At 39.8% G+C, this 27,656-nt stretch overlaps 2 protein-coding genes across 7 annotated transcripts in view; one reads left to right on the top strand and one right to left on the bottom strand.

The window, feature by feature from the left end:
- The window catches only part of LOC146982790 (myosin heavy chain, fast skeletal muscle-like), a 34,903-nt gene extending 18,138 nt beyond the window's left edge, over positions 1 to 16,765 (bottom strand). Inside the window, exons 1-41 of one of the 6 annotated variants that reach the window (XM_085783970.1) lie at positions 16,731 to 16,765; positions 16,284 to 16,328; positions 15,968 to 16,190; positions 15,571 to 15,714; positions 15,052 to 15,208; positions 14,768 to 14,795; positions 14,564 to 14,672; positions 14,381 to 14,473; positions 14,232 to 14,295; positions 14,006 to 14,104; positions 13,808 to 13,911; positions 13,586 to 13,724; positions 13,367 to 13,485; positions 13,112 to 13,261; positions 12,849 to 13,019; positions 12,447 to 12,747; positions 12,218 to 12,291; positions 12,041 to 12,128; positions 11,836 to 11,953; positions 11,622 to 11,745; positions 11,403 to 11,539; positions 11,021 to 11,276; positions 10,597 to 10,839; positions 10,311 to 10,487; positions 10,041 to 10,186; positions 9,832 to 9,922; positions 9,344 to 9,733; positions 9,138 to 9,264; positions 8,936 to 9,054; positions 8,556 to 8,752; positions 8,284 to 8,467; positions 8,019 to 8,184; positions 7,723 to 7,847; positions 7,297 to 7,605; positions 7,015 to 7,218; positions 6,802 to 6,927; positions 6,438 to 6,608; positions 6,247 to 6,351; positions 6,065 to 6,160; positions 5,815 to 5,946; positions 5,398 to 5,518 (exon numbers count right to left, since the gene is read on the bottom strand). In XM_085783970.1, coding sequence (XP_085640096.1) covers positions 5,501 to 5,518; positions 5,815 to 5,946; positions 6,065 to 6,160; positions 6,247 to 6,351; positions 6,438 to 6,608; positions 6,802 to 6,927; positions 7,015 to 7,218; positions 7,297 to 7,605; positions 7,723 to 7,847; positions 8,019 to 8,184; positions 8,284 to 8,467; positions 8,556 to 8,752; positions 8,936 to 9,054; positions 9,138 to 9,264; positions 9,344 to 9,733; positions 9,832 to 9,922; positions 10,041 to 10,186; positions 10,311 to 10,487; positions 10,597 to 10,839; positions 11,021 to 11,276; positions 11,403 to 11,539; positions 11,622 to 11,745; positions 11,836 to 11,953; positions 12,041 to 12,128; positions 12,218 to 12,291; positions 12,447 to 12,747; positions 12,849 to 13,019; positions 13,112 to 13,261; positions 13,367 to 13,485; positions 13,586 to 13,724; positions 13,808 to 13,911; positions 14,006 to 14,104; positions 14,232 to 14,295; positions 14,381 to 14,473; positions 14,564 to 14,672; positions 14,768 to 14,795; positions 15,052 to 15,208; positions 15,571 to 15,714; positions 15,968 to 16,171 — 5,805 coding nt within the window. In that variant the 5' untranslated portion in view covers positions 16,172 to 16,190; positions 16,284 to 16,328; positions 16,731 to 16,765 and the 3' untranslated portion in view covers positions 5,398 to 5,500. Of the gene's footprint in view, positions 1 to 2,268; positions 2,287 to 5,397; positions 5,519 to 5,814; positions 5,947 to 6,064; positions 6,161 to 6,246; positions 6,352 to 6,437; positions 6,609 to 6,801; positions 6,928 to 7,014; positions 7,219 to 7,296; positions 7,606 to 7,722; positions 7,848 to 8,018; positions 8,185 to 8,283; positions 8,468 to 8,555; positions 8,753 to 8,935; positions 9,055 to 9,137; positions 9,265 to 9,343; positions 9,734 to 9,831; positions 9,923 to 10,040; positions 10,187 to 10,310; positions 10,488 to 10,596; positions 10,840 to 11,020; positions 11,277 to 11,402; positions 11,540 to 11,621; positions 11,746 to 11,835; positions 11,954 to 12,040; positions 12,129 to 12,217; positions 12,292 to 12,446; positions 12,748 to 12,848; positions 13,020 to 13,111; positions 13,262 to 13,366; positions 13,486 to 13,585; positions 13,725 to 13,807; positions 13,912 to 14,005; positions 14,105 to 14,231; positions 14,296 to 14,380; positions 14,474 to 14,563; positions 14,673 to 14,767; positions 14,796 to 15,051; positions 15,209 to 15,570; positions 15,715 to 15,967; positions 16,191 to 16,283; positions 16,329 to 16,730 lie in introns of those variants that run through there. The other 5 variants (XM_085783964.1, XM_085783965.1, XM_085783966.1 and 2 more) reach the window with 5 other exon arrangements.
- A 1,920-nt stretch (positions 16,766 to 18,685) lies between these two features.
- Positions 18,686 to 25,958, top strand: xab2 (XPA binding protein 2). The gene is made up of 19 exons (XM_085783963.1): positions 18,686 to 18,849; positions 19,207 to 19,355; positions 20,350 to 20,473; positions 20,567 to 20,764; positions 21,077 to 21,211; positions 21,336 to 21,500; positions 21,688 to 21,832; positions 21,935 to 22,086; positions 22,221 to 22,340; positions 22,455 to 22,586; positions 23,229 to 23,360; positions 23,524 to 23,637; positions 23,731 to 23,893; positions 23,982 to 24,172; positions 24,303 to 24,425; positions 24,582 to 24,753; positions 24,864 to 24,990; positions 25,108 to 25,220; positions 25,350 to 25,958. The coding sequence occupies exons 1-19, from the start codon at positions 18,814 to 18,816 to the stop codon at positions 25,409 to 25,411; spliced, it is 2,553 nt and encodes an 850-aa protein (XP_085640089.1). The 5' UTR covers positions 18,686 to 18,813; the 3' UTR covers positions 25,412 to 25,958.
- Positions 25,959 to 27,656: the final 1,698 nt, after the last annotated feature.

The following is a 27,656-nucleotide window of genomic DNA, read 5'->3' as shown; positions in this document are numbered from 1 at the left end:
AATGTTTAACTGCTGTGATGTCCTTTACAGTTGAAGCATATCCCTATCACATGCCGAAACAATCAGTCATTTTGTTAAGGACAGCTTGTTATTTGACAGCTGTGTTCAAAGGGAACACTGTGGCTTCGGTCTGTCATATGATATAATCTTTGCCATTCTAAACAAAGGAAATTGTCTTAACATCACTTGACTTGGTAGTCACTTCCCTGCAGTTGTCTACGGGCATAACAAAGCCCAAGTTAAGTCCAAAAATACGCAGTATGTGCACATAAATTCACAACCAGTTAGTGTGCAGGGTCCACATAAATAGCATCTGCCCCAGGGTCTTATAACACCTGTGCCTCTGTGAGAGTTTGGTGCCACAAAGGCAACACCACCTCTGAAGGCTGTTAATTAATAGTTCCTGGCTGTAACATCAGTGTATTATATACAGTATATTATTACACCTATGTCCTTCAAATTTTGATTTTCTTATTACATGGGTCACCTTAGTTGTCCCAAATAAATAAACAACAACCTCCACTAATGCCACATGCCTGCTGTGCAATAAATGCACATAGTTTAATAACCTGTATTTGTTTCAATGATAAATCCTTATAAAGCATTTTTAGTGAATTTTTTTCTCATGAAAACCTTACATTGTGAAAAGAACCCTTAGACCTGGTCCTAATGTTTTTTTTTTCCTGTATACCTACTTATTTACTGTGTTGAAATGTTGTACTGCATTTTTTGGGAGAGAAAAAAAGGAAAACAGTACAATTTAGAACATCTTTATTTAATTTGTATATCACAGTAGGTTATTCATATCAACTCGGCATTCTCAGACTGAAACAGAAGAAAAGAGACAGAAAATTATTAACACTGTTAGTCACAGATCATTTATAATTCACACTGCAACAGTGAGTTGCTGCTACTGGCTAATGCAACCTTTATTGTGAGCCTGGGTTCTTTTCAAATACGCCAGTCAGCACTGTGTTAATGAATGGGCTGTGTTGGCAACCAGAACTACAATCATAAATTTTGAATGGATTAGGATTCCCATTCATTTATACTGACTGTCACCTCTCTGAACACTCAAAGAACTGGGCACACTAGCCAGTGCATAGCCACAGGAGAGTTGCCTACGAATTCCTACAATGGTTTTGAGCTTACATTAAAGCCAATTGTCATTCCCTGACTGTGACTGTCTTACTGTTACAAGTGCCACTGGCTCACTGTTAAATCCTAATATAATCTCAGACAGCAGTTTGTCAGTGGTTTCAGTTTTACAGTCTCTTAATAGATTTATGTTATCTTAATTTATAGCCTGTTTTATACAGGCTTATTCTTGACTTAGGGGTAAAATGACAAACTGTCTATTAGCCTACCACAACCACCATCAATCAACTTCTGTTATAATAGGCTAATACTACTACTACTACTACAAGCCTACTAATAATCATAGGCTAATAATAATCATCATAATCACATCATAAAGAGTCTCCAGCTGGTCCAGAACACTGCAGCAAGGGTGTTGACAGGAGTTAGTAAGAGAGAACACATCTCTCCTACTTTAGCTTATCTCCATTGGCTTCCTGTGGGATTTAGAATAGACTTCAAAATTCTTCTGCTGACTTATGACAAAGCTAGGCTACATCCTATCTGAAAGACCTCATCATTCCCTACTGTCCCACCAAAGCACTCAGCTCCCAGAATGCAGGTCTGTTAGTGACTCCCAGTATCTCTAAAAACAGACTGGGAGGTAGAGCCTTCAGTTACCGGGCACCTTGACTGTGGTCGTCCCATATTTGAGCATTAGCTACTGTGTCCCATTTTGAATCAATAAGGGACAGTTTGTTCCATATTTCTGAATGGTTTTGAATGCAACATCATTCCACTGCACTCTGTGAAGAGCCGTTCCATGGGCTCGTGATCAGGTAAAACTCGCTGGTGGTTTCATCACGGACGAGAGTGTCATTGCACATTGCACTTTTTGCTCATATCATGCAGTCCTCCTTGTAATTGTATGACACCACAAAACATTCAATCAAATCACTTATGTAGATCATCCATGATGCAAATGCTCTTTGAGGTTATATAGCACAGATGGCTCATTCAGATGGCTCATCATGGCTATGTCCTCCATCTTATCAAACTTAGGAGGATTCCTGGGATGGATGTCAGTGACAGTCTGAGTGAAACAGTAATTGAATCAGGAAGGTAATAATTACCAGGACGTCTTAAATAAAGATAAAGCATAATAAGAAAATTAAACATATTTTCACTGACATTTCTTCCATCTGCCTCAACAGTGTCTTTGCCACCCTCTTTCTTGATGAGTTTTTCTTGACAGCACTAAGAATGTAACAAATAGAATCTAGAAACCACAATAGCAAAAGCACAATACCAATACTTTTACTGCCCTCAACTGTATCAGATGCTCAGCTCAGCTCAGCTCAAGTGTGTTAACTCAATTTGGTCAAGTACAGTGTTCTTGTCACCTTATTACTTGGTGGTAATATGTTCATCACTTGTTCAATGATAACCATGATTCTTTTCTTATGATATGGCAAAGTCCAGCAGGTAAAACTTAAAGATACTAATCTCATCTGATTATTTACAAAATTAATTAATTAATTAATTAGTTAATTTAATTTAAAGAGAATCTATAGATGCTACTGTAACAGGAAAAGCCTGCAAAATACATACATATTAGTCCAGCTACACTATGAATGCTTTAAATGCCAATTTACTGTATATTGTTTAAAAGTGATATAAAATATAGTGTAAGTAATGTTTTCCTAATTTTGTTGTTTCGTTGTAAATGATGGACCTTAAAATGACTCATGAATTTAATATGGCTGTTACGTTCACAGTTTACTTGATAATAAACAGCAAGAGTGCACAGCATGATTTGTGAAGCATTTGTTCCAATAAATACAGTGATTTAAAGCAGAAGTAAGTGATATATTTGTGTTAATATAAGTCTTAAATAGTTATATCTTCCGTGTGTGTGCAGCCAAGGGACGGCGTGAATGTGGTGACGTAGGGACGAGGACTGTTATGGTGCGTTCAAGGAAACTCGTAACTCGTGTTTTTCCGACCTGTGAAGTCGTACCAGTTCGATCTGGTACGAGTTCACGGGTCAGAAGTTACGAGTGGCCGTTAAAGTGCACTTTCATAGGTAAAACAGGTCGGAAAAACACGAGTGGGTTGCCTGAAACGCTACAAAGTCGTGTCAAAGTTGTGACTTGAAGCTGTAATTTACGGTTTCAAAAGCCTACCTGGAACGCAGCATTAACCAAAACGACCGGATCGCTTACTTCTGCTTTAAAGATTACCTATCATTTGAGACACTCTGTTTGATAGACAGTTGTGTCCATCTCAATTAGATATCACAGCCAAGTCCTAATGTTGGAGAAGCGTCAGAATGTCACTGGTGTACAGTTGCAGGATACACGTCTCAGACATCTAATACAAATCACACCACTGCCCTTTCCATTAATGTTAGAGGATTTGCCTTATGCCTCTTGGAAATGTAACATAAGGAGAGATGCACCAACACAGATAAAACCAAAAATAACAACCACACAACTTGTAAGTTCTTGTTAAAACTGCAGATGCAAAGAATGGGCTGACTCACGATCAAAGCAATTGTTGATGTAAAGTTTGGGGTCATTGCCAGCATCTTGTTGAATGACACACTCGTTGACAGAAGAAACTTATTATTTACCATCTTACCAACAGATCACAAGGTATTGCTGTGGTCAAAAATAAAAAAGCTATGTGAGAGAGTGGTGATTAATGTTTAGCAGAGAGGGAGGATTTGTGTGCTGCCCCCCCCCCCCAGCACACAACAGCATAAAACAAGATGCTGGTAGAACATCTGCAGTACTGTAACTTCCTGCAGATGTTGAAAGAGGCCAACCTTCTCAGGAAGTAGCACCTGCTCTGCCCCTTCCTGTATAGGTGGTCTGTGTTCACAGTCCAGTCCAGCTTGCTGTCCAGCTGCAGGCCAAGGTATTTGTAGGAGCTGACTACCTCCACCTCCGTCCCCTCGATGGACACTGGCTTGGGTTGGGGACTTTTCTTCCTGTAGTCGACTACCGTCTCCTTTGTTTTGGTGGTGTTGATCTGCAGCTGGTTCAGATCAACACCACCAAAAAAAACCAAAGGAGTTGGTTATTATATAAATCCCCCAAACCACCCAGCACCTCCTTATGGATGAGTGACCTTATGCTCCATTTAAAGCTATAGTGCGTAACTTCTGTCACCCCCTAAAGAATTTCTGCGTTATTACAACGATACAGCCGGCACCTATGGCCCGGTGTAACCCTCCCCTCCTCTCCTCTCCCCACCGCTACCCCTGTAGCTGCATGATACCGGTAATGCACATCACACACAGTAACAGTAACACTCGCAACACACCACATGCTGCTGGTCACGGACCACAGTTCACGGACTATAACACTCGACTGACTCCCCGCAGTAAGTTACACACAGCAACACGGGCTACACACCTTGTAACTTACTGCTAACAATGTGGCTAACACCAGGCTGCTAACAGGTGTTGCTTCTAGCAGCTGCGGAGCGCTCTCTTCCCTCCTCCCTTCTCGTTGTCAGGTAAAACCGAGTAAAACACGTCGTTTCGGTCGTTTCCTGTCCACCAGTGCGGGAAAGTCGCTCCAAGACAGTAAATACAAAAAGAACAAATACATATAATAAATAACTCTATGTAAGTGATTGCTGTCGGAAGATATTTAAGACTTATATTAACACAAACATTCCACTTACTTCTGCTTTAAGTCTTGAAAAGATCAAATACAAGAGGGTCGAAAGACCTCTACTTTTCCACCATGTCTTTTATAAACAAGCTTAAAACCCTCCCTTATAACTCATGAATCCACTAGTACTACATCCTGAAGGGTGATGCATGATGATGCAAGCATTTAATTTCCTTAGAATGGGATGCACTGGATGTTGTAGGGTGGGGGAGATGGGTTGGGTGTGTGTGTGTGTGTGGGGGGGGGGGTATTTGTATGTGTTGTGTGAAAAATCATAAAGTATTGTCTTTTTTATATTACTGTCTTTCTGTACCTTGTTCTCAATAAAAAGGTAGTTGGAAAAATGTCAGTAATATAGGGACAAAGCTATAAAAATTAGTACCAACTTAGCATCAGCTAAGTTAAATAATAATTTAAAAAAAATTAAAAAACGTTTATTACTACTGTTACACAATGTTACATGCACTTGCTTTCTCATCTCAATGTGCAGCTAAATACTTCTTTGTTGTACTGAACATGGATGATGAAAGAGTGCTTCTGAACTACTATACTACTATAGCCACTTTGTTTTGGACTAGTTATTTTTCCTGAGAAACCAAATACATAATAAAACAGATGACAGGATTCAGGATAATGATGACAGTCATCATTTTATTTGAAAAGTTAAAGAGACCCCAACCAGTGGTTCATATTTTATGAACTTGCTTGAAATTGGCATCTGCATGATGACTCTTAGGCTACTCAGCAGCGTCGGACTAAAAAAAAAAGAGAGAAAAATCAATTAGCAAATTATTCAGTTTTTTTATATTGCTTTTTATGGCTGTGTTTCAACATGGTTCACCAGTAAGTACTAAGTTCTGGCATAAAAAATAACTACTGGGCACAAGCAGTAATATAGTAATGATTACTGACTACTCATAGGTTGGAATGCCAGCAAGATCATTGGCATCATTGTTGATGCCAGTGTTTGTTTGTTTATTTCATTCATTCTCCAAATGCACTTAAAAGGTGCCAGTCAAGAATTTGTTGAAGACGTGATCACATGACTTACCTTTCCATGGTCACGGCTCTTGGCTCTCAGCTTGTTAACCTGGGACTCAGCAATGTCAGCGCGCTCCTGAGCTTCTTCCATCTCATGCTGAACCTTTCTCAGTCTGGACAGGTGGGTGTTTGCCTGCTCCTCCTGTTAAAGGTTTGGAGTCACAGTATGTTGCATTGTATTCAATGAACGATGAATGATCTTGTATATTATTCATTCGTGCAACTTTCCCATATCTAATAGCACAAAATATTTGACTCACGGCCTCTTCAGCTTGTCTTTTGTAAGACTTGACTTTAAGCTGCAGCTTGTCCACCAGATCCTGAAGTCTATGGACATTCTTCTTGTCCTCCTCAGTCTGTACAAATGAAGAATTGTCACCAAGAAAGTATAGATACAGAGGAAAGAAATTAAGAACTTACATCTTCAGGTTTCAGACATTACCTGGTAGGTCAGCTCTTTCACTCTCCTCTCATATTTGCGGACTCCTTTCACAGCATCAGCCCCACGTCTCTGTTCACCTTCTACCTCAGTTTCCAGTTCACGAACCTGTAATATGATGTTAAATTATTGATCAAAGAGATGAATCCTCAAATTCATGTGTAATGAACATTTATACCATGTATAGTTCATACCCTGGACTCCAGTTTCTGGAGCTGCTTCTTGCCACCCTTCATGGCGAGGTTCTCAGCTTCATCCAGACGATGCTGCAGGTCCTTGACTGTGACCTCCATGTTCTTCTTCATCCTCTCCAGATGAGCACTGGTGTCCTGCTCCTTCTTCAGCTCCTCAGCCATCATGGCAGCCTGAAATTGTTCAAATTTGAATACATTTATAATTATTTGCAAAGAATTGAAGTCAGGCCATCATTGTAAATAAGAACTTGTTCTTAATTGATTCTGCCTGGTTAAATAAAGGTTAAATAAAAAAATAAAAAAGAATTACAAATATGAATCACAATGAATGAATCACTATTTTTTTTTAGGTGTGTAAACTCACATCAGTGATGGCCTTCTTGGCCTTGTCCTCAGCATTTCTTGCTTCCTGAACAGCATCATCCACCTCACCCTGGACTTGCACAAGGTCAGACTCCATCTTCTTCTTGGTGTTCAGAAGACTGGTGTTCTGAATAGTAATGACATGAAAGTCATGTTTAAGATAATATATGCATACTTTGTTTTCAATAACACTGTTGAATGAATGGAATCAAACCTGAGAGTGCAGCAGTCCAACACGCTCACTAGCATCAATCAGCTCCTGCTCAGCCACTTTGCGGCCTCTCTCTGTCTGGTCCAGAGCAGATCTCAGCTCCTCAATCTCAGCCACCATCAGGCCATTTCTGCGCTCAACCATGACAACCTGTTCCTTCATGTCTTCCTGTCCTCTGACAGCATCATCAAGGTGCAGTTGGGCATCCTGACAATTACAAAGAACAATGAGGAATGTGGGATTTTTTGTATGTTTATTTTAATTGAATGATGAAAACACCCTTACCTTGAGCTGTCCCTGGACATTCCTCAGTTGTTTCTGGGATTCAGCAGCCTGCCTGTTGGCGTGGCTCAGCTGAATCTCCATCTCATTCAGGTCTCCCTCCATCTTCTTCTTGACTCTCAGGGCGTCATTTCTGCTCCTGACTTCACTATCAAGAGTGCTCTGCATGGAGTCAATCACCCTCTGGCTGTTCCTCTTGATCTGCTCCATCTCCTCATCCTTCTCTGCCAGCTTCCTGTCAACCTCACCCTTGATCTGGTTGAGCTCAAGCTGAACACGGAGAATCTTGGCCTCCTCATGCTCCAGAGTGCCCTTTAAAATTCACAGACATACCAGAAGTTGCTTTTTATAGAGATATAACCAAAATCAAAGAAAGGTTATATACAATAGGGTCCAACACACAGAAACCACTTCTTTTAATCAAATTACCTCAGCTTCCTCCAGTGCTGTCTGAATTTCAGTTTTCTCAGTCTCCACAGTCTTCTTAGATTTCTCCAGCTCATGGATGCTCTTTCCAGTCTCACCAATCTGTTCAGTCAAGTCTGAGATCTCCTCTATAGAGCAACCAAGACAAGTTACAGTTGCCGTTACTCAGACTGCCTGTTTGCAATATAAATTATGTATAGGAACTGATATATTTGAATGTTTTACTCGCACAATTTAGCACCATAGAAGGTTAAATAATCACTTTAACAGTTAGAACAGATGTAGTATTATTAACATACGCTGCAGGTTCTTGTTCTCTCTCTTCATGGTCTCCAGGTGATCCAGAGCCTCCTCATAAGAGTTCTTCATCTTGAACAGCTCAGTGCTGAGAGAGCGAGCCTCCTTCTGGGCTCCTTCCAGCTCTGCCTGGCCCTCTTCATACTTCTGCTTCCATTCTGCCAGGACCTACAGGATAATATAATTATTGGTAACATTTTCAGGTATGTGTTCATCCGATAAAATGTGTTTTGAATTCCAATTTTTATTATTTAATGAACTATTAACCTTGTCAAAGTTCCTCTGCTTCTTGTCAAGGTTGGCTGCCAGAGAGTTAGCCCTCTCCACATCAATCATGAGGTCCTCCACCTCACCCTGCAGCCTCTGCTTGGTCTTCTCCAAGGAGGCACACTTAGAGTTCACAGCCTCAATGGATTCCTCAGCATCCTGCAGACGCTGGGCAAGCTTTTTCCTGATTTGAGGAATTTGTTAATTTCAACCATTAATTTGAACATACAATGGAAGGAAAATTATTAAATATGAAATGGGTAATTATATACTTGGCCTCCTCCAGCTCCTCAGTGCGCTGAATAGCATCAGTCTCGTATTTGGTCCTCCACTGAGCCACCTCACTGTTGGCCTTGGACATTCCTCGCTGCAGCTCAGCCTTGGCCTCCTGCTCCTCCTCAAACTGCTCTCTGAGCAGATCACAGTCATGGCGAGCTGATTGAACACCGTGAGCCAGGGCGTTCTTTGCCTGTTAACACAACAAATCACTCTAACTTACTAATCAAGCAGAAAAAATATTGTGTCAATAAGTACTTCACCAATTCAAAATGTGTTATTGTTAATTATTTAGATGCATTTAATTTCCTGGTATCTTCCAAAGGGAAAATCATTAATGTTAAGCATTTAAGGTAGTAACTGGATATTGTTGTACCTTCACTTCCTCCTCAACGTGTCTCTTAAGCTCCTCAATCTGCTGAGTGAAAGCCTGCTTTCCCCTGGTCAGCTGGGAAACAAGAGCTTCTTTCTCCTCAAGCTGGCGAGAAAACTCACCTGAAGAAAAACACATGAATAACATTATACTGTATAATCTGATAAATTTACCAACAGACCAGATTCAAATAAAGGTGACTCACCATTCTCCGTCTGCAGTCTTGCCCTCTGTGCATTCATGTCATTCAGCTGGCGAACATTTTCATCATTTTTGGCTTTGAGTTCACTCAGCTGGTCCTCAAGAGTCCTGGCCATTTTCTCCAAGTTGCCCTACAACAACAAAACATTGAAGTTGTCCACTTCTCCCACATATAGTATAGGACATAAAACTTGTAAACAAAACACTCACCTTTGATTTGGCAACACCCTCCATGTTGCTGGAGAGGTCATCAATCTCCATCTTGTACTCGCTCTTCTCTTTCTCCAGCTTCTGCTTGACACGCTGCAGGTTGTCAATCTGCTCTCCCAGCTCAGCAACACTGTCAGCCTGCTTCTTGCGAAGAGCTGCAGCAGTAGCTTCATGCTGCAGTGTTGACTCTTCTAGGTCACGACGCAGCTTCTGGAACTCAGCCTCGCGTTTCTTGTTCATCTCAATCTGAGCGGCTGTTGCTCCACCAGCTTCCTCAAGCCTCTCGCTGATCTCCTCCAGCTCCCTGGAGAGGTCAGCCCTCTGCTTCTCAACCTTAGCCCGAGCAGCCCTCTCAGCCTCAATCTCCTCCTCCAGCTCCTCAATGCGAGCCTAGATTTTGAAGGTAGTAACATCAGGGAGCCTTATTGACCAGAACATTTATATGTTGATGATCCACTGAGTTATCAATTTATATAAAATAATTTTACCTGGAGTTCCTTGATCTTCTTCTGAAGCTGAGCACCCAGGGACTGTTCATCCTCAATCTTGCTGAGAAGCTGGCTTATCTCAAAGTCTTTCCTTGATGGGCAGACCAAGAAAGCTGTCACTGTAGTTTTTACTTTTTTACTGTTGTTGCAGTGTAATAATGTGGGTTGCTGAAAAGAGAATTGGTTAGCTAAAACAGAGAAAAACCTACTTCTTGATTTTCTCATCAGACTGCTGCTTGTCATTCTCCAGATCCATGATGGATTCCTGGGCCAGTTTCAGATCTCCCTCAAGCTTCCTCTTGGCTCTCTCAAGGTCCATGCGGAGCTTCTTCTCTTGCTCCAGTGATCCCTCAAGCTGTGAAATAGTGGCTATTAATCAGTTGTTGATTTGAGATATTTTAGGTTTAGAATATCAAAATGAACAATCCTTCATGTTGTTAGAAGGCAGAACCACGAGGTTAAAACCACTGTTTTCTTACATCATCCACTTGCTGTTCCAGCTTTGTCTTGGCCTTGGTCAGAGTGTTGACTTTGTCTTCCTCTGCCTGGAGATCATCCAGTGTTTGCTGGTGAGCCTCTTGGAGTGCTTTCTTCTCCTTGGTCAACTTGGCAACAGCCTCATCTTGAGATGCCATCTCCTCTGTGAGGTTTTTCACCTGAAAATGGTGTGAAAGATTAAACATACAGTATAATAAATTAAAAGGCATAGGGCATCATCATCAAATCCATTTTAGGTATGTATAGGATACTCAAACCAAAGTGAACCTTGTTCTCTGTGGCATGTTTCTCCTTTTCCACTTTAGCCAAGGTGAGCTCCAAGTCATCAATGTCCTTCTTCAGCTCAGAGCATTCATCCTCCAGCTTCCTCTTCTTGCCAGTCAGCTCAGCATTGATTTCCTCTTCATCCTCCAGTCTTTCACTTGTCTCTTTGAGTTTGGCCTCAAGCTGGATTTTGCTCTTAATGAGGCCTTCACACCTTTCCTCAGCATCCCCCAAGTTCTCTGCTTCCTATGATATATTTTGGACATAAAATAGGATAATTTACTTGTTTGTTTTTATGCTAGAAACTTTGGTATTATACAGATTTCTCACAGTTAATGTATATTTTCAGAATGTAAGGACTGTTTTATCTACTGTCCGTATCTCCATAGATCTATATCTATGTATATATTCCTGGCATGTCACTTACAGAAGCTACTTGCAGTTGCAGATCATTCTTCTCCTGCAGCAGGGAAACCATCTTCTCCTCCAGTTCCTTCTTCTTGGCCAGGGCAGTAGCCAGGTCTACCTGCATCTTCTCATAGTTGTCCTTCATATTCATCAACTCCTTCTCAGTCTCAGCACTCTTCAAAAGAGGCTTGATCTTGAAGTACAGATTCATCCATGGCCAATTTTTCACATTCATGAATGAACGGATATTGTACTGGACTGTGAAGATGGATTCCCTGGAAAAAAATATTTACAGTTAATGTGTGATTGCAACTGCAGTGGGATCTCAAGGAATTGCTGAGTATGACACCTTTAAGAAACAAGCCATATAACTGAACAGTACAATCTTCGGTATTGCTTACCTCCTCTCCATCATTTTAACAAACTCCTTCCTCATGAGGTACCCTCTGGCAAGAGCCTGGGTCATGGTCACCAGCGTAGCCAGTTTGTCATCTCTCATCTCCTCCAGGGTACCCAGCAGACCAGCTTTGAAAAACACCTATCATGCCAAATCAAGGAAATACGTGATAAACATATAGGATAGCTCCATAAGCAAAACTGTGGATATTTTCTGAATGTACCTTTGTGTGTCCAAACTTGTATTGAGTGTGGTCCACATCAATGGAGCCCAGCAGCTTCTCTGAAGCTTTCTTGTTATCAATGAACTGTCCCTCAGGGATGACGCTGGCATTCAATACTTTGTATCTACAATACAAAATTGTGTTGTTATTCATATTTACTATGCATTGTGGCTTGGTGTTTCTAACTCATACTTGACTTATACCAAAAAGTCACCTCTGCTTGAAGTCACCGTAGAGGATTCTGCTGGGGAAGCCCTTTCTGCAGATTCTGATGCCTTCCAGTACACCATTACACCTCAGCTGGTGAATGACCAAGTGGTTCTCCATAAGACCTGGAAGTTTCAAATTAATAGGATTTGAAATCCCTTTGTGACACTTTGTAACATTAAATTCACAAAGCAGGTCTTTGAGCTTCTTACCTGGGGTCTTTGTTTCATTGGGAATCAGGCAACGCACAAAGTGAGGGTGAGTGCTCCTCAAGTTGGTCATCAGCTTGCCCAAGTTCTCCTGTGGATGACCATTTTGAGAAAGTATATCAAATGTGATATAAATATTAGGTTTTGAATTGAGATCTAAAACCATGAAAGAGTACATACTCTGAAAAGGGCAGACACAGTCTGGAAGGAACCACCCTTCTTCTTACCACCTTTCTTGGCACCACCAGCAGCCTCTGTTTTTCAAAACATTGCATTTTAATAAAGATATTAAACAAATGTTATGTATATCTTAAGTTGTCTTATTATTATTATTATTATTATTATTATTATTATTATTATTATTATTATTATTATTATTATTATTATTTAAATCCATTCTTACCGTCACCTCCTCCATGAGCTGCATACAGGAGGGCCAGCAGTTTGTTTGAAGACTTTTGATAGAGCTGCACAACTGAGTCATTCAGGGGGTCCTTGTTCTTGTCCAGCCAGCCAGTGATATTGTAGTCTACTGTACCAGCATAGTGCACCAGGGAGAAGTGAGCCTCAGCCTTGCCCTTTGCAGGTTTGGGCTTCTCAAAGGCTTTGGTCTTGCCAAGATGCTGATCATGCAGCTTGTTCTTGAAAGTTGTATCAGAAGCCTTGGGGAACATGCACTCCTCTTCAAGGATGGAGAAGATGCCCATTGGCTGAGAACAATTTACATTTCATGTAAACAATTAACCTGTGGAAGCACTCATCATTTCCATGTGGAAAAAATGAATCATGTTTTAACTAGGTGGCCAATTACCTTCTCAATCAGCTCAATGCAGGCAGCCAAGTCCATACCAAAGTCAATGAACTCCCAATCAATGCCTTCCTTCTTGTACTCCTCTTGCTCCAGAACAAACATGTGGTGGTTGAAAAACTGTTGCAGTTTCTCATTGGTGAAGTTGATGCAGAGTTGCTCCAAGCTGTTGAACTGTAATTACAGCAAGGAATTTCATTCCACTGAAAAACTGTGTAAGACTTTCAGATTGCTCACTGTGTAAGACTTTCAGATTGCTCACTTACATCAAAGATCTCAAATCCAGCAATATCAAGCACTCCAATAAAGTATGATCTGGCCTGCTTTGTGTCCAGCATCTCATTGATACGGACAACCATCCACAAGAACATTTTCTCATAGATGGACTTGCACAAAGCCGATACGGAGTTGTGGACCTAGAAGTAGAGAATCTAGTATTTAAATGTTCCCTTGAATGATTCAACAACATACAAAATTTTAATCATTGTCATCAACTCACAAACACTTTCTTTTTTCATTACCTGTGGAACAGTCTGACCCTTGGTCACCATCTCATTTCCGACCTTGACTCTTGGGTAGCACAGAGCTTTCAGCATATCAGCTGAGTTCAGGCCCAGGAGGTAGGCGATTTTATCAGCAACTGATGGAAAGAAAGACAAAGACTGCTAAGTACACATGGACTTAGGAAGGAATTCCACGTTAGAAAACTTACATGGGAGTGATATCATTTTGATAATTACTTTCAGTGCCATCAGGTTCTGCCTGCTCCTCACGCTGCTTCTGCTTAAATTTCATGTTACCATGATGCATCACAGCACCAGTGAGCTTGTAGATGCCGAGTTTCTCCTCAGCATTGAAGCCCAAGATGTCAATAGCTGTCTGCAAGGGAAAATAAGGGAAAGTTGTCAATATTTGCAACATTCCCTCAGTATACTGACTTTTCAACTAATGCTATGTCTTACATCTGTTGCAATGAACTCCTCTATATCGTCGATGCTTTTGACGGTGATTTCACCCTGACTGATCATTGGATAGTCATAGGGGTTGGTGGTGATCAAAAGAGCCTCTGAATGAAAGTAGAAGAAATGTATATGCTTGCACTTACTTATACACGTGTTTTCATATGTGTGTAATGTATCTGTTATGTATACATTACATACCCAAGAGCTCAGGCTTGTGGCCAGTCATCAGCTGATAGAAGATATGGTAGCTCCTCTCAGCAGACAACTGGAAGGTGACACGAGACTTCTCCAACAAATCTATGTTCAACAAATTAATAGTAGACAACACAATGTTTGATGTATTACATCATTCAACAAATGTCTTTAAAATCTTCCAAATTATTATATAATTATATTAATGCAAAATGTGGAAAAAATGACTCACATGTTTCAATATCAGCTGAGGCCAGTTTGCCACTCGTTCCGAAGTGAATTCTGATGAATTTACCCTAAATGTATTAGATTTTGGTTAGCATCATTCTCTATGCAACTAAAAAGTAATGTTGTCTATTCATTTACTGTATCTTGACTCACAAAACGAGAGGAGTTGTCATTCCTAATGGTCTTGGCATTACCATAAGCCTCCAGCAGAGGGTTTGCTGCAATGATTTGATCTTCCAGAGAGCCCTACAAAAAGATAATAGAATAAAGCTTGCATATTGTTTATTGGATATCAACAGACAAGTTTCTGACCATTTCTCCAGCAAACTATTTTACCTGTATCTTGCCTGGTACTGGGTCCTTCTTGCCTCCAACCACTGCAATTGTTGCAAAGTACTGGATGACACGCTTGGTGTTGACAGTCTTTCCTGCACCGGATTCTCCACTGGGGATAGAGAGAGATATCTTAATTTCTTATGACTTTTTTTTCTCTCTTTTTTGTGTCTCTAACATAATGTCATTGTTTTTTTTATTACTCACGTGATAAGGATAGACTGGTTCTCACGATCTGAAATGAAGAAAATGTATTAGATAATATTTTATACATTTATACTATCATATACCATGTATGGTTGTAATGTAGACATGTCATGTCATATCTGCATCATCTCTTTGAGTGTTTTGTGTCCTCCTTAAATAAAACATCAATAAAACATGAAATTGGTTCTCATGATCTGAAATTAAAACAAACCTCATGAGTTCCTCTGAAGTTAAATTTGATCCTCTATACATACACATTTAAACATTTTAAACTTTGGCCTTACCAGTGAGCATGGACTGATAGGCATTGTCAGAAATAGAGAAGATGTGGGGTGGTGCCTCAATCCTCTTCTTGCCTCTGTATGCATTCACAACAACAGAATCATACACTGGAAGCCATTTGTATGGATTCACGACAACGCAGAACAACCCAGAGTAGGTCTGTAAAAATGCATAGAAATAGAGCATAGAAACCGTATTAGGTACACACACGCACACACATAAGTAAATAATACCTAAGTCGGTACATACAGTAAGTAAGTTGGCTTACAATTTTACACACATAGTGATCGATGTGAATTTGAAAAAGTACAAAACTTCGACCATGGAAAGAGGAGAATAACAAGCAATAGAATGAAATGAAGCAGATATTCAGACAAGCTAATGAAAACCCCATCAGTAAGAAAATGTTTTTAGCTGCTTGATGAAAATGTCCCATGAGATTAGGGATCACAGCAAAAAGGAGACAGCATTGAAAAATTTGGTAGAAATATCTTGAAAAGTGTAGTATCATGCAAACTCACGTAGAGCATCCATGATGCATAACGGTCTTTGAGGTTATACAAAACACAGGGCTCATTGAGGTGGGTCATCATGGCCATGTCCTCAATCTTGTCAAACTTTGGAGGATTCCTGGGATGGATGTCATCCTCTTTTACAGTGACAGTCTGAAATTGGAATACAGAATTATATTTTAAATGTTAATGATATGGATGCAATTGCATTTGACTGGAATTTAAATACACAGAGGTGAAAAAGATCCTACAGGTTTACTAAGCTCTTGTTTCAAATGAATGAAACAAGGACTCGGATGGAAGTAATAATAATAATAATAATACATTTATTTATAGAGCACTTTCCGTCAAAGTGCTTTACAGGAGTTAAAAACATCAATATGCTTCAGATAATAAAGTCACTTACCTTTCCCCCATCTGTTTCAACTGTGGCTTTGCCACCCTCCTTTTTGGTGAGTTTCCCCTTGACATACATTTCTTCAGTATCAATTACAAAGAAGGCTGTTTTGGCATCAAAAGGAGTGTTTTGTGCCTCAATCCTCTCCCTCTCTGGCTTCCGGAGGTAAATGGCCGCCGGGCCATACTGCTCCATCTCCGCGTCTGTGCTCATGGTTGCGTTTTAGGTGAGCCTGGAAGGGTGAAAGCACAAGAGACCACAATATTTATGATTGATTTTGGTAGCATTTGTCCATTATGGAGGTTGTTCTGCACACATGACTTACCTCGCTATCTCAACTGTGGCTCAGATCTGTTGTTGCCCAAGGATGCTTTTAAAGATAGACTGAGATGGTCGTTGAACAGTACACAAATTTAAATCACTACTTAAACATCAATACACTTATGGAAGATTGTACAGTTCAATAAGCCTTTGCAGTTAACTCACTTATACAAGATAAGATAAGAATAGATAAGATAAGAAGTGTGTTTTTTTTATAATCATTCATAGAATATAAAACTACACATTGAGAAGAAAGTTTTCCTACAGTAACTAAGAGTAATTGCCACATATATTTACTTTTCATCTTTGTGAATAACATTTGATTATTTTTTAAATTAATTATGTATTACTTGACATTAAACACGTATTAGATTACTTAGACTCATGTGACATTAATGAAATTATAAGTAAAAGGAGATTATGTAAGGGTAAACATACACAAAGCACTAACCTGTGTGGGATGCCTTTCAGTTCTCAGAGAAGTCTGAGACTTCTTCTTATATAGGCGTTGGAACTGCCTGGTCAGCAGCAGCCTGCCTCTCAATTTGGTCAAGCATTCCCTGCCATCTCCAGACTCATCCTTTGACATTGCAGGCCTTTTCTATTTCTATTAAAATACAAGATTGCTTAATGTTTAACTACTTTAAAGTAGCAATAAAACAAGAAGAAGAAAAAATGTTAACTGACTGCAGCAAGCTCGTTCAGAAATTTTAGTCCAATTTTTATAAGACCAAAAATGAAAATGTTGAAACAGCTCCAGATTTAATAATGCATGAGGCATAAACTTGTTGCTCTAGTAAGATACATTTAAATGTCACTGGTATTGAATGTCAGAGCGTCAGCTTATCCACATTTCAGAAGTTTGAAATATGGTAAAACTAAGTACCATGGATATTTTTTTAATCAGTATAATAACACTTAGCATTGTTTTAAAATCTTTTACATGTGACACATTCCAAAGTGAATACTATGTATCATTATCATGTAGTGAGTTTTATAGAGAAGGATTGCAGTTAACTGCTCACAAAATGAAAGAGGGATAGCAGTAAATTAGCTATGTCCCAAATTAATCTCCATGCAACATATGACCAACACTCTTTTCTCCAATAAATAATTTGATCATGTAAAGTTAGATTCTGGCTAATTTGGGAGGGCTTTCAGAATTTCATAATGTTCGTAATGTTGTCTCTATGTACCCTTGCAATTAAACATGCTCATAGATATGGTTGGAACTTAATTTTGGAGAAGCACCCAAGTGGTGCTGGTATTCAGTTGCAGACCATTGGCACATCTCATATTCCTCTAATGAAACTGAATGTAACTTTCAATAAAGTTCAAGCTGTATCACACCTTGCCTTAAAAGGACAAGAATGTTTTCCAACCAGGCTGAGATAAGACCTATATTAAGTCCTACTTGGATATCAAAGCTCTTTATCCTCATGCCACATAAGGATGTTGTTGCTGTTATGGAAACTCATTGCCCGACTCTGGTTTTCAGACATTGCTGACACTAGCTCTAAAAACAAATTAGCTGACAACTGTTCAAATGCCCTTGGACCATTGACACCATAACAGTCATAGACTGAATAGAACTTTAACTGTTAACAATAACAAAAACAATAACAATAACAATAATAATTCCATCCTAGCCTATGAACATTGTGAGACAATTAATAAGGAAACAGTATTTCACTAATTAAAACAAACGTTTTGCAGTCTTTTGTGTATTCAAAGGGTAATTAAGAAATGAATGGTTAAAATAGTTTTGTAGCCTATTAGTTATTTCTGTTCATGTGAAGAAATATCCAAATGTCCATAGGCTGTGTATACTGTATATGAAATACGGTGGCAATTTGAAATAGGCTATAATAACTTGCTGTTGAACTATCACTTCTAATGTGCAGTAAGAAAAGCAGTCATCAGCAGAGCTTACCATAATATAGCCATATATCTTAATTCTCAAAACAATCCAGTTGTGAAATAATGCTACTTTCTGTATCAGTAAAAAACTGTAGGCTATTCATTATCAGTTAGTCATGTTTTACATTTAACACATATTTCATAGACATTTTAATTAATATTAATGTAATATTTTTTTAATACTGGTTTTGTTTTATATTCAGTAGGCCTATGCCTGCAGTGTATCTTTAACAGTATGTCCCAACATCAGTTATTACATTAACATAGAAATGAATACATTTGCAGTTGCGAAAAAACATATTGCATGCACTGTGCACATCTTTTACAGTCTATGGTGCACATATATAAATTACAGATAGATATGATGTCGACTCGTCGGTCAGTAAACACGGCCTGCTTTCGGAAATGTAGGATAACTACCGGTGTTTTGTCTGAGGGTGGCAGCAGTACGATTCTGCACATTCGGCCGGAAATCGATCAGAAGAAGAACTCCGTGACGAAGCCGGAAGTGCCGCGACACGCTCTGAAAGGTCCACAGCTTAGTGTTAGCTAAAGTTAGCATTACTTTGTATCTATAAAGGCCATTCTTTTCTACAATTCACCTATAGGAAGAAATGCCATCGTTAAACGGAAAAACTGATGTTCTGTTTGTAAGTCATGCATACACGGTGTTACTACATATCAGCGTTTGTTGGGAACTGTGAAGTGTTAACGTTAACGTTAGCTCGCTAATGTGGTTGTCTCCAACTGCCGAAGTTGTGGTGAACTAACTGGGAATCGGAGAAATATGTGGTTAGGCTGGTTGATGCTTCTGATCTAGGCGGCCAATGTAGTTAAAAAAAATATTTTGTGTTCGTAGTTAACTTTGTTCACAATGAACAGTGGTCAACGTTGCTGTGACGTTACGTTACCGCGCTCTTGTTAGCGTTAGCGGGCGCAACTAGTCACGCCGGCTGGCTTGGGTTGTGTTGTGTTTGATGTGTTTTGTGTTTGCTCGGTTCTGTTAGGAGGACGATGATTTGCCCTATGAAGAGGAGATCATTAGGAACCCATACTCAGTCAAGTGCTGGATGCGCTACATCGAATTCAAACAGAATGGACCCAAATCCACCCTGAACATGATCTATGAGCGGGCGCTGAGGGAGCTGCCCGGAAGGTAACTAACCCGTTACTCAGTTATTTGATTGTTGTTGACAGTGATATCATATGAGAATTTCAGTGTTAAAAATGCGCCATTTACAAGCTTTGTCATGTGACTACCATGTCTCCATCCACACGTTTTTATTCCCATTGAGCATTATCGAATTAAAAATGCCTTATGGAAACAGTCAATTTCGATTAAATGTAATAAATATCGATTTGGTCTTGATCGATACAAAGTTAATGCGACAAATGCTGATGGAAACAGTTTGCCGGATAAATGTGAGTTGCAATCGTGTTTTTATGTCAATTCTACCAGTATTCCCAGCTGTTCAACGACACGGCGGCGCTGCTGTTCACATACCACCGGTGACAGGTCTCCGGTGTCTGTTAACAAGGGTGCATCTGCATAAAAACGGTGTTTACGCGCCACGATGACAGGCATGTGGCATTATAAACACCAGCCTATTAGCCTATAACTTGTGCAACAGCCTACTGACCAACTTAACTTGGCTGGTGGTACTGTATACCTATGGCTCAGTGGTTTCAGGCAATGACTCCAGCAGCTTGGCCTGTGCTTGCAGCCCGACCTCGGATAATCAGTTTAAGACAAACAATAATCCTGATTAATCAATAATCGATTTTTTTCACCACCTCTACAAAGTCATTTTAGTTCAGAGGCCACATACAGCGCAATCTGGTCCCATGTTGGCCGGACCAGTAAAATAACAGCGTAATAACCTATAAACACAGAGAAATCAAATTTTTTTTTCTAAGTAGTACATTAAGATGCTTACAAAACATTATGAACAGCCTGAATTTCTTAAGAGAAATACGTCCAATTTCAACAATATTATGCCTCTTCTGTCTTCTATGTCATTTTCACACTTGGCAAATTTATCCTGTGGGCTGGATTAGACCCTCTGGCGGGCTGGTTTTGGCCCGCAGGCCGCACATTTGACGCCCCCGGCCTAATACCTTTAAATAATAATTGTCCCTTTTATTCGCAGCTACAAGTTGTGGTACAGCTATCTGAGAGAGAGACGGAAACAAGTCAAAGGAAGATGCATTACTGAATCAGCCTATGAAGAGGTTAATAATTGCCATGAAAGGGCACTGGTGTTCATGCACAAGGTAATACTCTTGATGGTAAAGAAAATACTATGGTACGATGGTGTGATTGAAACTGAAATTGAAATACCGGTAATCTGTTTTCCCTTTATCTAGATGCCTAGAATATGGCTCGATTACTGCCAGTTCCTTGTATCTCAGTGCAAGATTACAAGAAGTCGGCGAACATTTGACCGGGCGCTCAGAGCTCTGCCAGTCACTCAGCACCCACGCATCTGGCCTCTGTATCTCCGCTTTGTCAGGAACCTGCCCCTGCCTGAGACAGCCATACGCGTCTATCGACGGTACCTTAAGGTGAGACCATAGAGCATAAATCAGTTTTCACACATTGATGTCTGATTTACATTTTCTGTTTGAGTCAGAGACTACTGGATTAGCTGTACTTGTTGCGAAGAAAAATAAAACTGAAGGTTGTAACATGATACTACGTAGAACTCGAATGTCAACCAAGAAGTAAAACATTTCTAAATAATCAAATTAATTTATTATACCAGGATTATCATTTTCAGGTGAAATTGTCGTTTCAAGTAAAGATTCTTTGTAAAAGAATTTGTACATGAATTAAAATGTCCTGAAACTTTGCTGTTTGTGCTTTGCGCCATGCAGCTTTCTCCGGAGAATGCAGAGGAATACATAGACTACTTACGGTCTGTTGGACGCCTGGATGAAGCAGCTGTGCGACTAGGAGCTGTTGTCAATGACGAAAGTTTTGTGTCAAAAGAGGGCAAGTCTAACTATCAAGTAAGATTTTATTCTCATAGCACCCTCCCATCATGCCTTGTTCTTGTTTTTCAAGCTATGCAGCAAAGTTGATACTAAGCTAACATTTTTTCTTTTTTCTCTTTTCTTTTTTTTTGTTGGACAGCTGTGGCATGAACTATGTGACCTAATCTCCCAGAACCCTGATAAGGTGACCTCTCTGAATGTGGGCGCCATCATCCGAGGAGGCCTCACTCGCTTCACAGACCAACTTGGAAAACTTTGGTGTTCTTTAGCTGACTATTACATCAGGAGCGGCCACTTCGAGAAAGTGTGTTTCCTATCAATAGCTTCTATTTTTATTCATAATACAAAGCACTTAAACATATTGGCAGTTGTTTATCTAAAAGCACGGCCCTGCTTTATATTTTACATGTAAGCTTGGTTGACTTGTGTAAACATACATTTTCTGCATGCTGCTTTGACTCACTGACTTTTTTTTTATGGTACTTTCTCAGGCTCGTGATGTGTATGAGGAGGCCATCCTTACAGTGGTAACAGTAAGGGATTTCACACAAGTGTTTGACAGTTATGCCCAGTTTGAGGAGAGCATGATTGCTGCCAAGATGGAGACCACTTCTGAGATGGGACAGGATGAAGATGGTGTGCTTGCTTGCTTCATTAATATCAGTATACATACAATATGTTTAGACTCTGTGTTTTCACCTCTCTTATGCATTCTATACTTTGTCCTTCTCCTCCCAGATGACGTAGACCTAGAGCTTAGATTGGCCCGGTTTGAGCAGCTCATAGCACGACGGCCCCTCCTCTTGAACAGTGTGCTACTCAGACAGAACCCCCATAATGTCCATGAGTGGCACAAGCGGGTAAAATTGTATGAGGGCAATCCACGGCAGGTAAGAGTTGTGTTTCTTTGTACTTTTATACAGGAAGTGTGCCTATACAGTTCAGTGGTAACAAAATGCCACATAGGAGACATTGCTTTTCTTTAGTACATAACTAATAACCATTCTAACCATTCTCCTGGCAGATTATCAACACCTATACTGAAGCAGTACAGACTGTGGATGCAATGAAGGCCACAGGGAAGCCTCACTCTCTCTGGGTTTCCTTTGCGAAATTCTACGAGGAAAACGAGCAGCTGGACGATGTAAGTCATGGAGGTCCTTTGCACTTCAAAATACATTTTCTGTATTCTTGACTTGTCTTATAGTCATATTTCATTTATATACATATTCATTCATATATCTATATATTCACTCAGGCCAGGACAATATTTGAGAAGGCTACCAAGGTAAACTACAAGCAGGTAGATGACCTTGCTGCAGTTTGGTGTGAATATGGAGAGATGGAGCTTCGCCACGAGAACTATGAACAGGCGCTGCGCATACTGAGGGTGAGACGATTGTGTCACAGTTGCCGTCACATTATTGTCCAGTGTTTCCCCTACAGTGTATTCGCGGATGCATGTGTCTTTCAGAATAAAATCCCACTCTAGGATTCCCATTATTCCATTATATACATTATATAAGTTTGTTTGGAGCCTAAATCGAAATCACGGTTACAACTGCCCCCTCTACTCCACACCCCCCTAACCACACTTAACCAAACCCCCCTCCCAAGAAACGCTAGGGGAAACACTGATTTCATTATCTGCAGTCAGTAAAATGGTAGCATATTTATGCAAGGTGCTTGCTGACATCTAGTGGCTGAGCTAAGAAACTACAATGATATTAGAAAAAAAAACAGCTTTTAAACTAAACACCTGTTTACTATTACAGTTGATGACAAATATAGCCTGATGCGGCATATTGTAATAAACTTAAATCCATAAATATGCCATGGTAGTTGCTTTGTCTTTAGCTCTCTTCAACTCTGATACATTTCACAAATCTTCACTTGGCTTTTGGGTGAAACAAATTAAGACCTCCACAAAATTTTTTAACCCTTTTAAATGTAAGAATGCATTCAGTTTATGTATATGTGTGCTTTGTTGAAATAATTCTAATTTTTGTCTCATTAATGACATTGAATACAGAAAGCTACTGCCATCCCATCTAAGAAAGCGGAGTACTTCGACGCATCCGAGCCGGTCCAGAACAGAGTGTACAAATCTTTGAAGGTCTGGTCTATGCTGGCAGACTTGGAGGAGAGTCTTGGTACCTTCCAGGTATGTTTACCACACATCTTAGTTTCCAGTTTCCAGTTATACAAGCCAACAAAGTGTGGTAGGCTTAAACCATATGGCAGATAAACTGTAACAGAATAAGTCAGTGGTCTTAGTATCTCAATTGCTGTCTAATTTTGTCAATTTCCATTCTTTTTCTTCTCAGTCCACGAAAGCAGTGTATGACCGTATTATTGACCTCCGCATCGCAACACCACAGATCGTTATCAATTATGCCATGTTCCTTGAGGAGCACAACTACTTTGAAGACAGCTTCAAAGTAATTATATGCCAGATAATATTTTTTTATTGTGTATTCTTGCCAGATTCCATTTTATGGTTTCTAAAATGTCTTTGTTGACACGATTTTTAGGCATACGAGCGTGGTATCGCACTCTTCAGGTGGCCAAATGTTTATGACATCTGGAACACTTACCTCACCAAGTTCATCGATCGTTATGGAGGAAAGAAGCTGGAGAGAGCGAGAGACTTATTTGAACAAGCACTGGATGGCTGCCCCGCCAAATTTGCCAAGAGTAAGTAGCTTTTGACAACTCTTGTATATTCAGATCATTTTGATTTGAAATAAAATACACTGATTCCAAATGTATCCTTGCTTTTCAGCCATTTACCTGTTGTATGCCAAACTGGAAGAGGAGTATGGATTGGCGCGACACGCCATGGCTGTTTATGAGAGAGCAACACAGGCAGTAGAAACGGATGAGAGACATCACATGTTCAATATCTACATCAAGAGAGCAGCTGAAATTTATGGAGTAACCTATACCAGAGCAATTTACCAGAAAGCTATTGAGGTATGGTGGCACTGTTTTTGCTCTGCATGATCAAAATCCATATGCTGCCTTCTTTAATAACCATTTTTTCCCCCTGAAATTTGAAAACATACATACACATTGTTTTAATACATGCTCTGCATTTATCTAGGTCCTTCCAGATGAGCATTCAAGGGACATGTGTCAGCGATTTGCTGACATGGAGAGTAAACTGGGTGAGATTGATCGGGCCAGAGCAATTTACTCCTACTGCTCACAGATCTGTGACCCAAGAGTAAGTTAAACCACCTCCAATGTGTCTGAATAAAATGTCATGCTTCCATCATCTATCCATCCATTTGCTATTACTGCTTGTCCTTAGACATATCCATCAATGATGTGTAAATATTTCCTAATTTCTTTTGACTTATTTATCAACTCAATCTTTCAGGTGACGGCTAATTTCTGGCAGACCTGGAAAGAATTTGAGATCCGCCATGGTAATGAGGACACCATTAGAGAAATGCTGAGGATCAAACGCAGTGTCCAGGCTACATACAACACCCAGGTCAACTTCATGTCCTCTCAGATGCTGAAGGCCACAACAAGCGCTACAGGCACCGGTGAGTAAGCTTGCACTCGCTTGTTAGTCTCTGACAAGCATTTTCTGTACTGAGCTGTGTTTGTCCAACCCCTTTTTGATCATGTGACCATGTTTTGATTATGTGTTCAGTGTCAGATCTTGCTCCAGGCCAGATGGGAATTGATGACATGAAGATGCTGGAGCAGAAAGCACAACAGCTTGCTGCAGAAGCTGAGCAGGATAAACCTAAACCCAAAGAGAAGATTCTCTTCGTCAGGTTTGTTCTGATCTTTTTACTCAATGAAATAAAAAAAGAGTTTGCTCTTTATAAAAAAAGAAAGAAAAAAGACTACATTGTCCACGAGAGTCACATTCTCCTCATCTGCTTCTGCAGGAGCGACACTTCTCGCAGTGAGTTGGCTGAGCTGGCCAAACAAGCCAATCCTGACGAGATCGACATTGATGATGATGACGATGAGGATGAAGATGAAGGCCAGGGACCAGAGGGTGAGTGATAGGCGGACCATGACTCTGACAGTAAAACTAAAAAAAACTGTCCACTTGTTTAAACATTCATGCATACGTGTTTTACTTGTGATTCAGTTTCTAATTGTACTCCCTTCTTGGCCTTTGCAGAGGTGCAGCTCGAACAGAAGAGTGTCCCCACCGCTGTCTTTGGAGGGCTGAAAGAAGACTGAAATATACACCGAATCACTCGCTGAATTTTGCAAAGATGCAGTTTTCTGAGTTGTCATTGAATGGTGTCATTTCTTTTTAAAAAATGTGTAAATGTCTACTCTATTTTAGTAGAATGTGATGGGTGACAGAAGGGTAGTGTTTTTCTTGTGCCTTTCTGTAGCTCAGTACAGAAAGGTGTGAATCTGCTCATTTTGACCACATGGTGTCAGACTTTTTCAAGAATAAGGCTCAAGTGGATTGAACAATTGAGTTGTTTTCTGTAATGAAATATTTCACATGGTTTCACAATAACTGTAAGAGGTCTTGAGTGTATCGTTTGACCTTGTTTCCAAATTATATTTTGTAAAAGAATTAACAGTGAAAGCTCTTTTGTACATTTAACAAATGCAGAGGTCTTTCTGACAGGAAGCTCTGCCCTAGAAAACATGTGGGAGGAGCATAGTTTCTTCAACAGGGAGCGTTCATTTGAAAGTGAAGCTGAGCATTCAAGCCTCACATTGTTGGCTCGAGGATCACTATACTTCCAAAGCCCAGTGTTTCTAAAAACCTTTCATAACGTGCATATAAATATCACAATCCAGTAATTAAAAATGATGCTGTAGTTGTACATTTATTGTGTATTACTTGAGGAACCATTTGAAAATAACTCATGATTAACTAAACTTGCAGTAAAACTAATTTAGTTGCTGTTTAGTTAGCTGTTTTTTTCTGCTATGGTTGCGGGACTTTACTGAATCATTGGTTGGTTTCACGGTTACAGGTAATATGTTATGGGAACGTCTTTTTGCTGAGGCTATATGTTACCCAATAAAATATAGTAGTTTTTGGTACATAAGATTTTTTTTTTGCTTTGCCTTTGCCACACTGCATAGTAGTCTCACCTCGTTGATACAACCTTGTCTGTATAGTCTCGCAAATGTAGTTTTGATTCTACAATACGCGTGCAATCCATTTATGCTGGAAGATTTAAAAGGTTTATATGGTGTAGATCTTCTTCACTGTTTGATGGAAAGGGCCTTATGCTTTTAATTGTTTCCAACCCATCATAAGAGTTACATTGACAGAAGTACAAACTCGGGAGAAATTGTTTCTTTCGTTATTAGATTAACATAGCTGAGAGGTAATCCTCTTACAAAGTTACTGCAGTGGGGCGCATGGAGAGCTCTTGGAACTTTGAGCAACATCATGTGATGAGTCACTTCTTGAGATTTCTGTTTTCCAGCATGTACGGTGCTACTGGAAATAATACTTCAAAAACAATCGGAAAGAAACTGTTGAGAATCTGAAATTTGGAAGCCATCAACGAAACTATTTTCCAAATTTAATCTTCCCTTTTTTTCTCAGTACATCTGTAATTTCCCCGGCTTTTGCTGTGTATACCGCAGACAGTTTACAAGGTAGTAGTATTGCTTGAATTAATAATGCCACGCCTCAGTGATCTCAGGTCTGAACCTCTGTGTTTTTCAACTGCAAGAGGTCAGTGGTGAGGGTCATCCATAGAGCAAAACTGTGAGACAGGTTTTCCTACTACAGCAGGGCTGAGGTGTTGTGCTGTTGATTGAACCAGGGTCATTAGTAACCAGTTAGGCAAAAGCTTCACTTTCCACAGTGCAGGACAGGACTGTGATATTTAATGAATGAGAGACTGTAAAAGTACTTCCATTTGTGTTGCTTAAACATTAGCGAAAATTCTCACTTAAATGGTGACAATGCAAACAATGCAGGAACTACAGTGTCAGTGGTGGAAAATAACTCAAGTCCTACTTTCATAGAAATGTTTTTGCACTTTGAAGGTGTAGGCCTACTTCACCAGGGTATTTCTAACTAATGCTGAATTGTACTTCTCCATTGAAGTTCAAAAGATGGAAAAGATCAATTCATAAAATATAATAAATATCTATAGCCTAGATTAAGGGCCGAACATACAGTACAAGCTATGGCATTTACATGAGGTCACAAAACTCCATGTACCTACTACTCAGCAAGATAGTCTTATTTGAGTGTCAGTCAAGCCCAGAATGTAATCAAGTTAATTATGCACGATTATAGGGGCCACTTTCTTTATTGTTATTTTTTCTATCTTTTAATAGCCTATTTATATTTAAAATAGGCTACTTTGTTTATGTTGACTAGCCTACAACTTTGCAGCTTGAAGGATCTGCACAGTTCATCCACTGGAAACTGTTGTGTCGCTGTTTGACCTTCCCATTGGAATAGCTGGGCCTTCAGGCGCTCACCTGTGTA

The sequence above is a fragment of the Trachurus japonicus genome, chromosome 8, assembly GCF_045865225.1.
Source record: "Trachurus japonicus isolate A0001 chromosome 8, Traja_1.0".
NCBI classification, from domain to species: domain Eukaryota; kingdom Metazoa; phylum Chordata; class Actinopteri; order Carangiformes; family Carangidae; genus Trachurus; species Trachurus japonicus.
The sequence above is the reverse complement of the archived record's forward strand: the minus strand, read 5'-3'. Positions and strand labels throughout refer to the sequence as shown.

Bases quoted from the DNA above. Each gene is read 5' to 3' on its own strand.
- xab2 (XM_085783963.1), top strand. From the start codon at position 18,814: ATGCCATCGTTAAACGGAAAAACTGATGTTCTGTTT. The intron at 20,765-21,076 runs GTGAGACCATAG...TGCGCCATGCAG, and splicing joins TCTATCGACGGTACCTTAAG to CTTTCTCCGGAGAATGCAGA. The intron at 22,587-23,228 runs GTGAGACGATTG...CATTGAATACAG, and splicing joins AGGCGCTGCGCATACTGAGG to AAAGCTACTGCCATCCCATC.